This window comes from Vidua chalybeata, chromosome 5 (genome assembly GCF_026979565.1).
Source record: "Vidua chalybeata isolate OUT-0048 chromosome 5, bVidCha1 merged haplotype, whole genome shotgun sequence".
Lineage (NCBI taxonomy): Eukaryota > Metazoa > Chordata > Aves > Passeriformes > Viduidae > Vidua > Vidua chalybeata.
In genome coordinates, this window is record NC_071534.1 from 23,429,829 (window position 1) to 23,444,509 (window position 14,681).

The following is a 14,681-nucleotide window of genomic DNA, read 5'->3' on the forward strand; positions in this document are numbered from 1 at the left end:
TTTTGAGAAAACACTAATACAAAATTAAATATTTTATTAAAGTCACACCTAATGTTTAGCTATGAGTTGCCTGAATTAACTATAATTTCATTACACCTTAAAACCAAAAAGTGACTATTTGTGTTACACAGTAGAAGTGTAATTGAAATATCCATAATTTAAATATACATACTGTCTTGAAAAATGTGACCAATTTAGTTTTAGAATACAAAAAACCAACATTATCAACAGATCAATACTTAATGAAATTATAATTTTTAGTGTTCTGAATTTTCCCTTTTTTTTCCCACTGCTATCTCAATAAGGAAGGTTTCAAAAGCTGTTACTATTTTACATGGGAATTTTACACCTTTCTGGTAGAACATGGCTGGTAATGTTTCAACCTTTGCAAGTGAGAGTGTCATACTAACAGACATAAATTAGTTTTCATTTCCCTCTTAGATAATATTCCTAGTTTCTAGCCTTATCACTTGCTTTATAACATGTTTTCCTGAGGAAATGATGCTATTCCTTTATCTGTTCTCTCTGGGTTGGGGCAACAGCCCCGGTAATGGAAGACTGCAGTGTGATTTCTGTCAGTATTAAACTCCCAAGATTTCATGTGGGAATCAACCTGAATTCATAAATCCAGTCCTCCTGCTCACAGAACTGCAATCACAGCATGTTTAGGGACACTTTTTCTTCAGCAGCAAGACTTGAGAAATGCAGAAATTTCAGGTTTTCACCTGAAAACCAAGTTAAGGCATTATGGCAGGACTCTCAAATGACATAGTAATTTAAACCCAGCAGCAGCATGTATACAGGTGTAAAGTTGCATTTTCATTAATTCAGAACCTGATTGGAGTATTCAGATTTTAGTCACGTATCTCTATTGCAGTACATCAGGCCACACCTGATTTTCTTGATTTTTCACCAATAAAGCAGACATATAGCTTTTTTTCTTCTTTTTCCCTGCTCCTTTTAATGGATTGTTTTTTCCTCTTTATCGTCTGTCTTTAAAGACATTTTGAGATGTATTTACTTGGAAACTGAGTACCAGTATTGCAAACTATAACTTCTCTTGACATATTTACAATTTGAAACACCTTGGTTTTTAAGACCTGAAAATATTTGATAGATTCTTTTCCCCATTTGAATTATTCTGGCATTTTTCTAGCAGTGATTATTGTAGGGTTGCATACCTCTAATTAGAGCAGATTTAGTTTTCAGAGAGATGATGCTTGCTTTAACCCTTAAATCTTCAACACATTTTATTTACCTGTCAGTCTGAAGAACTTCCATACTGCAGTTTCATGCTTCTCTTCCCAAAGAAAGCACTTAAATATTTGTATTTATTCCTCTTCCCTTTTTCAGTGACATCATCTATGCACCCGGAAACTGCAAAAAGCAGTTTTCAAGCTGCCATTTATTTTGGCATAACCTAACAGCTACTGATCTTATTTTTGCTGAATTCTTTTATATTTTTGTTCTCTCAGTGAGTGCTTTTCCAGTTCTGCAGTAAAACTGAAAAACCTCACAGCTAAGTATTATTATTTTAATTAACAACAAACCAAATGCATTAACAGTCTTTTGAGCAGTGACAGTCTGCATTCTGGGCCTTTTTTATAATATATTGGACTTTGATTTATTTTTACTTTGCATGGAAGGTATGTGAAAATGGATATCAAAAATTAAAATCCTGCTTTCAAGCTGGATATTTTGTGTTTGAGGTGATAGATGATAATTTAGCAGAATACAGTGATTCCTAAATGTAGGAATTAATGATGGTCAGTCCTGTGAGGAGGTTTGTTATCACTGCTTTGCCCTTTGCCATTCCTTACTTGTGTTGAGCTGGGGGGGCAGAAAGGGTTGCTGAAAATGATTGTGGCAACACACCACCTATGTAGGTTTTTCCTCACTATGTTTAAAAATAATGCTAAATTAAAAAATAACAACAGCAATTAAATTAATTCTCTGTCTTTAAAATTCAAGTGACTATTGTAAGGTGTTAAATTATTTAATGACATATTTTACATTGGACTGCAATAGATTGTTAGTTAACTTTGATTCTGTTCATTATTTCTGACAGTCCAGCTCTATTTATTTAAAATGGAGAGGAAAGGGTTAGAGAAATGGCAAATGTAGAGCTCTAAATGGAATGTTGGAGTAAATGGGAAAACAATCAAGAAAATGTTAATACAAAGACATTGATTGTTCCTTTTATATTCCTCTCTGTCTCTATCCGTTTATGCTATCCCACATTATCGCTACAGTAAAACTGTAACATATATATGAATTATATTTTACATTTTAACAAGATTTTTCAAATTGCCTGTAAACTTCACTATCCATTCCAAAGTGATAAAAATGGAATTTATTTGTATTGAAAGCTCTACGCAGTTTGAGTCAGAGAGTTAGTTTAATTTTCATCCAAATCTGATACTTTCATTGTTTGATTGTTGTCTTTTCACCACCCAGGCCTACCAGCTTTGTTCATCTCTTCTCCCTACCTGTTCTGAGATATTCTTAGATATTTTCTCCACAGCATGTAATTTAAATAAGCTATTTATCGGAACTAAATCATTAACATGCCATGATGTATTATCAAGAGTAAAATTCAGTTTTTATTGATTGAAAATATGCAGTGTAATAAAACAAAGTACAGTTTCACTGAATAAGTAGGTTTTTTGTAAAAGCAGTATATTAAGATATTTTAAGTAATATGACTAGCCAGAGCTGTGATTTGCATTGTTTTTGATTCTCTGTGAACAAGACCATTCTGAGTTTCTAGGCTTAAGAAAAACCAGAAAACATTTTATTTAATTTCATTTTATTTTTCCTATCCTTAATTATACAGCTGTTTCTATTCCTTAAATAAATATATATTCTTGAAATGTTCTTCAATTAAATTTATAAATTGATTGTAGTGAATCCAAGGCTGTACTCAATTTATCTTTAGAGGGGCTGGGATTTCACAATTGTTTTTCCATAAAGGGGGGAAAACTGCACAATTATTTATATTAATATACATTGAGGTAAAACTTTTAGGCTGAAGCTTAGAAGTTCTGAATTAGCTCTGTAGTGAAGAGACTGTTCTGTGTTTATGAATGGCAGCACCAGAGGAAAACACAATGAAAAATGCTATGGGGATTGTATACCCTGGAAGCATGCAGGGTGCTTCACACAATGCACTGTACAGTATCAGGGCAAGCCAGTGTGCCTAATCAAGCCCAGTATAATGTCTTAAAGTGCATTTTGGATTTGATGAGTAAGAGGAATACTCTTCCCTTGAAAATCTTACTAGAACAAGCCACAAACATGCACAGCACACTGTATGCAGTTACAATATGGCATTTGACCTACGAGGGTTCTATTAACTGGGAAACAGTTGTCCTCTTATTCCTCAGAAAGGCACAAGTATTTTTGTCCTGTATGAGGCTGTACACCAAGCAGAGTTTCATCCCCTGTCTTGTCAGGCTGCAGCAGAAGGAGAGCAGTTCTGGAATTGCCAAGCTGTCAGTCTTGGCACTCAGCTCAGGGCGCTCAAAGGCAGCCTCTGTTCTGTGTGTTCTCACTAAGTCAGTAAAATGCCCTGTGAGGAATTTTCACACCTACTGACCAAATCTGAGCACACAGTTATGTTAAAGTCTCGGGGAATAAACAAACAATAGGAGATTCCCAGAGCTATTACCAGGCAAATAAGTATTTCCAAAATTCTTCTTACCCAGTGAAGGTCAGATGTGCACAGCTGTGAAGTCACTTTTGCAGTGCTTCAGGGCTGTTTGGGGCAATAGAAAACCAAGAATTCAGCGGTGCTCATAACAACTTCCTGCTCACATCAAAAGTGTCTAGGATTTCTCACCAGTGTGATGATTCTAATGATGGTATGGGCCTCTCTAATGTGGAAACATAACTCCTGGGATATACTGTACATTACAGAGAAAAAAGGAAGGTTGTGTTTATAGACAAAATATTGATGCATTTTAAATATTGCTTTTTCTAACAGGAAAGGTTATTTCCAAAAGATGAAGCGTATAACTGCTAAAGAGACTATATTTCAAGGAAATATGGAAAGCCAAGCCCAAATCTGGACAGTTCTGTATGTTCAGTGCTTTCTACTTGCAGCATGACAAGCAGACTTGCCAGACTCATTGGGGTCTGACTGTGGGTACCAAAAGCTCCTTCCTTTCCAGCTGTGTTGCTATCTGGGGTAGAAGCCCAGCTCCTACCAAGTCACAGCAGGGATTTCTCATTTTTGCCTCCAGAAGGCTGAGCTCAAAGTGCTTGTGTATGTAGCAAAACACACTGAGTTGTGCAATAGCTACTTCAGGCTGAGCATACCAGAGCATTTACTGGTCTGGGTTACACATCCTAGCACATAGCTGAGAAACAGCCTGAAATTAGGACTGTTTTGGTCAAGCCAGGGTGTCTGGCAAAGCTACAAAGAAATCAAGATGACAATCTGAAAAACTTGATTCAAACTGAAATCCAAAAAAAAAAAAAAAAAAGAAAAAAAGTTGTTTCCTGCAATATTACATCAATATAATGAAACTGGCTCAGAAACACAGAAACTACTTCAGTTAAAGAGGTATTCTCTTTTTTACTTCAAAGAGGTCTTAGTCTGACATCAGTGTACGCTGTGCTGTCTTGGCCACTTGGGTACCTTAAAGGAGCTGATGCCACTTAGCTATAAAACAAAGAACAGCAGCAAGAAAAAACTTGCTGTTCAGTGGTTTCTTTGCAGCCAGGCATTGAAGAAAATCTCTGCATGTTTGGAGGAAACAGTGAAACATGTCCCCTCTGGACATGATACACGCCAGATATGCTACCAGAGAAAACTGTGCAGAAAAATGTCTTTTGAAAAATGTGTGTAGTCCCTACTCTGAGAGGTCACTGATTACAGATTTCTGGCTGTAGACAATGGAAACTCAGAGAGTTCAGTGTAGCTCTACTACAAGCACTTTACAGTTACTACCCATCAAAAGCCATTTAAAATTGGAGACATGTAAAGTATCATTTGAAAATTAACTTAATGACTTTTCAAAGCCACTAGAAGACCTAAATCATAACTCTGGTGAGAATGGCAGAGTCTGAACACAGTAGTCTTCAGAGATTCTTAAATGGGATTTTTTAGTCCTAATTAAAAAAACAAATAAATTTACCTTTGAATTTCATGGATTTGTAAGAGTTCTTATCCAGTAATTGCAGGATCTTTTCATAGTGAAGTTATGGGTAAATTTTGAGTCAGTGGAATTTTGAAAGTAAAGGAGACTTAAAACACATTTGAAAAATATTACCTAAGTTTATTTACATCTGTGTTTCCTGTCTCAAGTAATAGAATGCAACTATTTTGTAATGCACCTTCAGATGGAAAAAAATTTAAGGTGGAATCATCAGTACTAGCAACAGGCAGTTTAACAATTTAATTTTCCAGCTTGGTGGTAGAATTCACTTATCACGGTAACTAATGTATAAATTAATATAAAAGTGAACAATTCCACTCTGCTTTACCAATATTCTTCATTTGAATATTACCCTTTTATCAGTGTGAATTTGACGTGCATACACTGATGACATACAAACTTTCCAGATGAAAGAAACAATAAAAGTATTACAGCATCCTGCAACTTATTAATTAGGCTATAGGAAACATAGACAGTATTAAGAGTGTTTGGAAGGAGTTATGTATTTTTATTTTAAATAATAGAGTTTCAGTCTTTTCCCATTTTAGAGATCATAAGAAATTATTTCCATGAGAAAATACAGATGTACTACATGCAAAAGATCAAAAATAAATTTTCTTCACCTAACTTTTCCTTGTTATTTGTATCTAAAGACCTTGAAAGAATGAAAGTAAATTTTATGCACAATAGCAAAGGAAAAGGCCTGCTTTGTAGTGTGTTTTATTCCCATTTCTAGTCTTGCAGTCATAAGATTTGAACTTATGAAATAGTAAAGCTCACTCATATTTAAGTATTCATGTTCAGTTTTACTTCCAATCTGAAATTCATAATTTGAGTCAGAAAGTTCAGTATCAAGAATTACTCTCAATTTCCATCCCTTGTTGTAACAAATAATATGACTACTTCTATTCCTTATTTTTAGCTTCTTCATCATTAGGGTTTTTCAAGCTTTTCCCCTCCCTCCTACTCTTATTTCTGTATTCTGCTGCTTCTGCGGACTTCTTTGACAGTGAGACTGAAGGGTGATTTTTAGAAATGCATTCTAATTCTGATCATGCCTTTAGTTTTATTTTCCTCTCTTTTGATTGTGATTTTTTTCCCTTTAATAATGATAATAATATAGCATGATTTTCCTTTTAAACTATCGAAACATCTGGAATTTTCCTAGTGTTTTTGCAATCCTGTCTCTGGGGCCTTTTTTTTCCTTGATCAGTGACTATTCAGTGTCTTTTCTTAGCCAGATCTTTTTATATAGATATTTAGTTATTTTTTTCCCTTTCTTAAACCCTGCAGTTATTTCATCCTTCAGAATGGAAGAATTCCTAGAGCTTTGTTTCATAATTCTACTACTACTCATCTCGTTTTTTGCAGAAAACTCTCTATATTAAATAATTTCTATACTAAATAATTTCAACTCACATCTTGAACAGTGCTGTATGTATTTACAAGCTTCTCTTACTAATTTTCTACAGCATTTCATGCTAAACATCTAATTTTTGTACTGTATTATTAGGCTTTTTTGTGATGTTCATCCCTTTATTTTTTCCCCAAAACCAGCTGGTTTTCAGTTGGGAGAAGGAAGGCTTTCTTCATCATAGCATGAGTGCAGGGCAGAAATGCACAGTGTTTGTACTGCTGTGCCATCTGCATCAATTTACTGACAGAAGTATCTGTCACTGATAAATAAATAAATCTCACAAATCACGAAGTGTCATCTTGCAATGTCTCTTTCATGACTTCTTTTTTTATCTGACAGATCTTTGTGAGTCACTTATCACTCTGAATGCAAGACTGTCTTTCAGAAATTCAGCAAACTCATAGTAGGGTGCTTCTCTTTTTTTTTTTTCCTTTTCTTTCCTTTTCTTTTTTTTTTCTCCCCAAAATAATAATTGATTGATGACTTTGATTGCCTTCTCTTAACAGTGATGAGAAGCAAAATCTTCTGGAAGTCTTAGTCACATAGATTCTGTCTTGCGTTAAAAACTGATGTGAGCAAATAAGTAACCATTTCCAAAGACTGAGCCCAATAATTCTTAAATGTTAATGAGTTTCTAGCCATGCAAATGCATGATGGATGATACCATTCCTTCACCAAAATAAGTGAAGGCTGGAACTGCAGTCTCATAACTTAATTTGTAAGCACTAAGTTCCAATTGCCATCACATGCTGTTACAAGCACCAGTTAATATAATCTGCTATATATTTTTCTTACGACTTACAGAATGCAGACTTGTTATACTTTGCATTATCTGTTGTGCACCTGTACATTAGCACAGGAAAACTAATTATTTGGGAAGGTTCACAAAAGCTTTGTTTCCAAACTGCCCACTTAACACTGTAGTCTAATTTCAGGATGGAAAACATACAGCCAACTGAAAGGTTTTGATGTAGTGATTTTTAAGAGTGAAAAGTGAATACTGTCATCTAAAATGCAGTGTGTATGTTATGTCTAATTGGTTGTGCTATATAAATGCAGTGTATATTTTTCTTGGAATGAATGCTCCCATCTTCCAGTGGAACACGCGTAACCATTGTTGATGTGGGGTGCTGCAGCGTCTTCTGAGTGCATCCTGCAGGAGATGGGAATGTGCAGGATCTTTTATAAACAGGCCTCTTTTTGTCTCTGGAAGAAGAAGGAGCTGACTCAAGGAAGCTGATCGTCTTCCAAAGAAAACATCTGTTTTAAATATATTTGTTTGGATTCCAGTCAGCACACCTAGGACTTGCATAATTAGCTTAGACTACAGAGTTCCCTTTTCAAAAGATACATTTATATAAATAAGCCATGCATTTTTCATTTAGCAAATACTCCTTTCTCTTTTTTTAAATTATAAATTCAGGCTTGTATTTTAACATGCACTTTTGCAAAGCAAGGATTAATCAAGAAGCTTTTTCAACACAATTATTTTTATGACATTCATTTTGCTGTACTTATAGTAAGTGTCTTTCAACCATCTGATCAATATTTCAGTGAATGAGTGTATACATTTATAAGGATGCTTTTGTGCTGATAATTGATTATTTAGTAAATAAAATATTATTGTTGTACTTTTTACTACTTTTGATACTGCATTATATTGATACCTACATTATTTTAAATGTAAGTCATAGAGTTTTAAAAAATTAATTATGGTAGTACATGTCTTAAGTTTACTCTTTTTAAAGATCTGATTAACTAAAAATACCTAAAATAGAGAATTTATTTCAACTTAAGCAGCTCCTAGAGGCTACAAGAAGAAATGAAACTCAGTGGTCCTTTCTCCATTTGTCTTGTGCCATTCCACACCACATGATTCCACTGAACCAGAATCATACATATGTGCAACATTAAAAGGATCCTTTTCTAAAATTGGATTAATAATTATGCATACCTTTGGTATGAAGATCAAGCCTCTCAAATGTTCAGACATTCACAGCTGGGAATTAATTCTTTTACTCTGGGACAAATTCAGCCTGGAGTGACAATTTCATAATATATATTGCAGGTGTGCCTTATTACAGAAGGGCTGAAGGTGGTATTTCAGGCATAAAAGTAGGTTCTAGGCCATCTTTTGCAGTTCACACAACCCAGGTGAAACTGTTCTTAATTTGACCTATTATTCTTTATATGACATCTGATTTCAGGTCAGTGCTAGACCTGTCCAAACAGGAATTATGCCTGGGTTGAGTGTATTCATGTGAGGCAACATGATTTGGTTCTGAATTATCTCAAAGCCCTATTTATGTTCTCTCTTTACAGAATGATGTGTTATGTGAGAAGTGCAGTTGCACGTTTGGTGGAACTTTTTTGGCTTTTCTTGCCATTTTCAGAAGTCCTCAAGCATAGTCTGGGTAAAAAATGCTGTCAGTAATTCAGTATGTTCCTTCCAGCAATGCATGTGATTGAGAAATTGGCTAAGTGCCCCTCTCTCTGGCTGTGGGGAGCTTTAGTTGTCTGAAATTCATTCATATTAATTATTTATATTTTTCAAAAGCAATGATATACAACACTTTGGTCTAGTATGGAGACAATAATGTTGTCTGTTGACTTCCTTTTGATGTCATTTACATGGTAATAATACAGATTTTGTTTGTTTGATGTTGTGTAGGTGTTTACTCTGTTGTGGATTGCTGACTGGATGGTGCATCACTTCTGGAAAAAAGGAAAAGACCCTGACAGTTTTTCTATCCCTTATCTTACTGCACTGGGAGATCTGCTTGGAACTGCCTTATTAGCTATAGGTTTTCATTTTCTGTGGCTCATAGGTGACAGAGATGGTGATGTTGGTGACTAATTATTCCAAAGGATGCAATGACTTTTCCTGGAATTGACAAGACTGCTCACTCCACTTGAGGGTCCTCAAAGTGGTTGTTCCTTTGGGTCTAAGTAAATCCAGTTGACAAGGACATAAAACAGCCTTAATGATTTTAGTTTGGTTTGCTTTTAAAACCTTGGATGGAACTACAATAGCTGAGAGCTTTATTCTGAAACCAAGGTGAATTGGTGGTAGCTGAAGATATGTGAGTAGACACAATGAAGTGCACATGAATCCTTTATTAAGTTTTAAATTGTCTAAAGAGCTGATGATATGTTCTTACCTTGCAATTTCAGTGCTGCAGCTCTCTGGCCATTGCAGACTTGATACCAATAATGACTGCTATGGTCCACACATTTTGTCACAGGCTTTATTTTCTGTAGAAGACTATGACCATCAGCATTTACAAAATTAGACACTTGAAAAGTGTCTGCAGAACTGAGCCCCTTTTCTTTGTGCTAAAATGAGCAACCTAATTATTTTGCTGTTGGGATTTATTAGAACAAAAATAGTAAAGGCAAATAATAATGTGACACTGACCTGGTCAATAATAATGGGTGAATGATTAAAACTCCTTATGTTGAAAAGTGTATGTTCATTTAGCAACTCAAAAGATATTTAACTAACTGATATTAATGGTGTTGTGATGGCCAGTATCCTGATTTTAATGAAGTATTTAGAGGTGTTGATTTAACTGTATATACTGATCCCTGCTTGAAACTTGCAGTATAAAAGATGAAGTTTCTTTTGTAGGCACTTAGGAAGTTACATAAACTTCTCAAATTCCAGAGCTATGTCATCAATTTCTAAGCAGAAATCTCTGCTTTCAAGCCGTGCAAATAATATGGTCAATAAGGAAATGTATGGCTTCTCAATGATTTATCTTATTTGTAGACCTGAATATTTCAAATAATACATTGATCATGAAGACTCTGGTTGCCATTTTGGGAAAAAAAAGGTACTAATTGCTCTATTTTAAAACCTACTGGGAGTTCCTCACAGTATATGTTTTAAAAGACTATAGCATGCATCCAAAATGCATAATGAAATAAACAAATCGTATTTTAACTGTTGTGATTGAAAGTTTAAATTTTGAGATTTAAATAAGACAACTGAATCCATATATCAGCATATAGTTTAATCCTGTAAACAATAGTCATGTGCTTTATGCATACAAATGCTTTTTAATTTGATGGACCTACTCAGATGAGTAGATTATGTGGATAAGTGTTAATGGGACTTCTATATGTGTTGGTCACCTTAAACTCTTTGGAAGTTCAAAGTGTTTGCAACCTTGAAAATTAAACCAGCTATTCAGTGCCTACACATGGCTTTAGATGCCTGAATTTTAGCTCCCTCATTTAAAACCTTTTTGTTTAAGCGTTTTCTTACTGTTATTATAATATAGTTGTTTGGATGAGTCATATCTATTACATCTTTTTTTTATGTGAGAGAAAGATGAAATCTTTCTAACTTCAAGTTCTCTGACTTTTTTTTAGTTTGTATTAATGTTATTTAAAATAGTTTCTTGTATGTAGCCTTGCAGGAAATACTAGTAAATTGTTTAAAATGGAATAGAAGTAACTCTTTTTTTTCCAGTGATGGTTATTTATTTTTGATACAGCCATAGATGCAATTTATTTTTATTTCTCCTAAAATTGCCATCTGAATCAACTCAACTGACATTTCATGCACTTATTAGAGTTACTGGACTTTAAGGTAATTTTAAAATGAATGTAGGATTCTTAAAAATTAAAATTTCTTGAGATACATGTGATCTGTGCTTATCCAATGCATGAGGGAGTTGTAGTATGGCAGTATCCTTAGTGATTATTATCCTAAATATTTCCCCAATAAATAAGCAACTGTTGGTACAGTGTGACTGTTTAGATCAACAAAGTGGGGAAGAAATGTTACATGGGTAAAATTAAGTAAAATTTGAAAAAGGGAAATACATTGCCAGACTGAAATTATCTGGGCTTGGAAACATTAAGTGATGGGAAGGTGTAATGGGAAAATTTGGTAGTTCAAAATTTGGACAGTCCATTGCATGGTTGAGAGAGCAAAACCCATATTGTGAGAAAGAAAAAGGTGCAAACTTTCACACAGCATTCATTACGAGAGGCAAGAGCAAACAGAAGGAAGTTATTTGGAGAAAAGAATCAAAAGGCACAGCCAAACTTGTATCTCAGGAAGGGAAGAAAAATATAACTTGTGTTGAAAGGATTTGGGCAAGAGGTGTAAAAAGAGATACTTTAGGGAAAGGTGGAAGTGAGGGGGTAAAAAAAGAATGTTCTTAGATATGATTAAAGAGGATCCTGAGTGAGGAAAGAAGTGTGACATTGATAAAACAGGGAAAACCTTGACATCTGGAAGACCAAGGAATAAATAATCTATGATGTGGAAAGGGGTTTGATTCCTATGTGAAAGGAGCATTTTAGGAATTTACAGGCTTTGCAAACTCTGCTACCTCGTGGTAAGAAGGCAAAAAGCTCTTTCCACATTTCATGTATTCCAGCTGTGAGGATAATATGGGAAGTGACACAAAAGAGTGCTTGGATACCAGAGAATTTTTTCAAGTACTCAAAAGCTGGACTCCCTAAACCAATTTTAATTTTACTCAAGTCAACCTCTTCACTGTGTTCCACCTACTTGATTTTTTAAACACAGCCCAGTAATAGCGAATTACTTCACTCCATGTGTGGGTAAGAAATATTAGCAGAAATTCTGTCAGAGACAAATTGTGTGCTTTTTGTACTGCTTAAAACATAGAATCAAAAGGGACATCCTGAGATGTTATTGTCTCTTATTATCAAAGAAGCCATATTTTATCATCTTGCAGATAAAATGATGACTCTTGGTATTAAAATTCATTAAGTCTTTTCCTCCTCTCAGCCTGCCAGAAGATTCTTTCAAACCTTCCGTTATGATCTGCCTAATTAGGGCTATGGCTGGTTCACATCTCTTTGCTTTTGAGTCAGCATGGAGCCCTTCCTTTGATTTTTGCTTTTATCAGCTCATTCCTCTCATTTAAGTTGTGGATCATCCTAAAGCTCCTCCTGGAACTTCATGTTCCATTTTCATTCTGCTGATGAGCTAGACCAGCCAGAAGCTGCAGGTGGTTTGCCTTAAAAGTTACTGTCTGTAACCTGATGCTGAGCAACTCTTGGAGTGCTCTTGTTTGGCCTTTCTTATTGTCTGCTCTTTTTTTCCCCTCTACTTCAGAAATACCTCTAAGGTAAGTAGAATTACAGGCAGATTATTTGAAATGTGTGTCATTTTCCATTCTGAAGGACTCTGTGACCATCTCAATGGCTCTGTGAGTGTGCATGAAAAGGGATAATTTTATTTGTAAAGTACAGCCAGGTGCAGCTTTAAAATGTGGAGTCAGTAGTAGTTTCATACCACAGGTGTTTTCTTTTCCTCTGTAGTGCTTTGAAAATTATCATTCTAGTGGGCTACTGAATGACTCCAGCTCCTTTTTAGAGTAATTATATAGCCAAGATTGTTCCTCTGCTTTATTATGCTGTTTGACATAGGGGAGAATTCTTCTTTTAACATATGTAGATCAATATTTTGATTTTTATAGCATTGCTGTTCACCTTGTCTTAATCTGTGATGTTTAAATTGGCAAAATTATCTCCCACTCCCATGTTTAATATATTAATTTCACTGGGATTTTTAGAATGTTGATGAGAAACTGGAAATCAGCAAATTAATTTCACTCCTTTTTACAATTTGCAAACAAAATTAGACTTTTCTCATACAAAGATTAGAACAGCATGAGGATTAAGGCTTTACAAATGCAGTACGGTTTGCAGAATCAGGATTCAAAATGAGACCTATCATCTTTTTAATGTATTTGCTATTTCACTTCAGTTGTGAGCATCACAAAAAGCTCTCTTAAGTGCAAGAATAGCTCTGAATACACGTCAGGAAACAGTAGTATAAGTGCTCTGTGAAATGAAGCGTTTGAAATTCCTTATTATTATTGTAATGGTAAAATTGCTATTGCAAATGAGATTGTCTCTTTAGAGGCGCAGAAAATGGCAACAGAATATGGTAATTTAATTATATTCTTCTTTGAGAAAAGTAAGGTAATGTTCACAAACAGTACCAAAAGGACTATAAGTGCTGTGAAGTCTCCTAGTAGGATTTTTCATTTCTTTCTGGCTTGATTTTTACATACATTGTTTTAATTGTGTTCTCTAATCCATTCCTAATCACTTCAGTCTGTTGTTTAGTAATCTTTTGGATTATCATTTTCACATACATACTTGAAGTTAAAAAATCAGCATTTTGTATATATAGGTCAGTAAAGAACTAGGAAAAATGTGTGTTTTGTCATGAAAGCTTCCTTCTGATAGTCCTAAAGGAAAGTCTTTCTGTTAAATTTAATGAAAATTTGATCATCGTGCATGCTGTGCATGAATACTCTGGGGAATCCAATATTAGCAAGACATGAATAATTCACAATTAAAGCTAAGAACCAGTATGTTTACTAAATATACAAGATTGCCATATTCTGGGTGGGTACCCAAGAGCAGGAGTCATTCAGCATTGGCTGGGCTGGATGGGCTTTACTTTCTCTGCAGCTAAAAAAATCATTTGATTTCAAGTCCTGCTGGTTGTTTATTTAATATGCAGGCTAGTTCATCATATCCTCTGTTTATGCTTTTATTTCTCAGTCCAAACTATACTTGAAATATGCTTCTTCCTTACTTAACATTCTGCAACTTGCTCTTTTGGGAGATTGTTTCCTCCTCAAGAGCTGCTTAAAATCTTAAAAGGTCAAGGAAGTGCTTTCCTTGAATAATTCTAAATCTGCTTTTTGCAAGTGAAATGGGGTGCAAGTGAAATCCTGAATTAATTATATGGTAGACACCTACTTACTTCTGAACAGATCCTCAGGATTTAATAATGCTAAGTTCTCAGATTTACATTCTAAGTTTTACTATGAAAAGGATCTTTAAAAAGATTTTGTCTGTTTAATTACTTTTTTCTGTCACCTCCTGGTTCAGATTAATGAAACTGTTGCCCTGTCCCATGTACACTAGAATAGTATTTTAATAAATCTGACATTCGAAATGCTATTTCAAAAGTTATGAATGACAATACTTGTTTTATACTTGAGAAGCAATCATCCACTACTTTCCTATGAATCCTCATACTCTGGTTAACTTTAGATCATCCAAAGCCCTTCCCCCCCCCCCCCTTTTGTTTC

The 14,681-nt window shown here is 34.7% G+C and overlaps 1 protein-coding gene across 2 annotated transcripts in view; it reads left to right on the forward strand.

Annotated features, from left to right (window-relative positions):
• The window catches only part of SLC41A2 (solute carrier family 41 member 2), a 44,230-nt gene extending 32,817 nt beyond the window's left edge, over window positions 1-11,413 (forward strand). For both annotated transcript variants that reach the window (XM_053943931.1, XM_053943932.1), the window contains one exon: window positions 9,251-11,413. In XM_053943931.1, coding sequence (XP_053799906.1) covers window positions 9,251-9,436 — 186 coding nt within the window. In that variant the 3' untranslated portion in view covers window positions 9,437-11,413. The remainder of the gene's footprint in view (window positions 1-9,250) is intronic.
• Window positions 11,414-14,681: the final 3,268 nt, after the last annotated feature.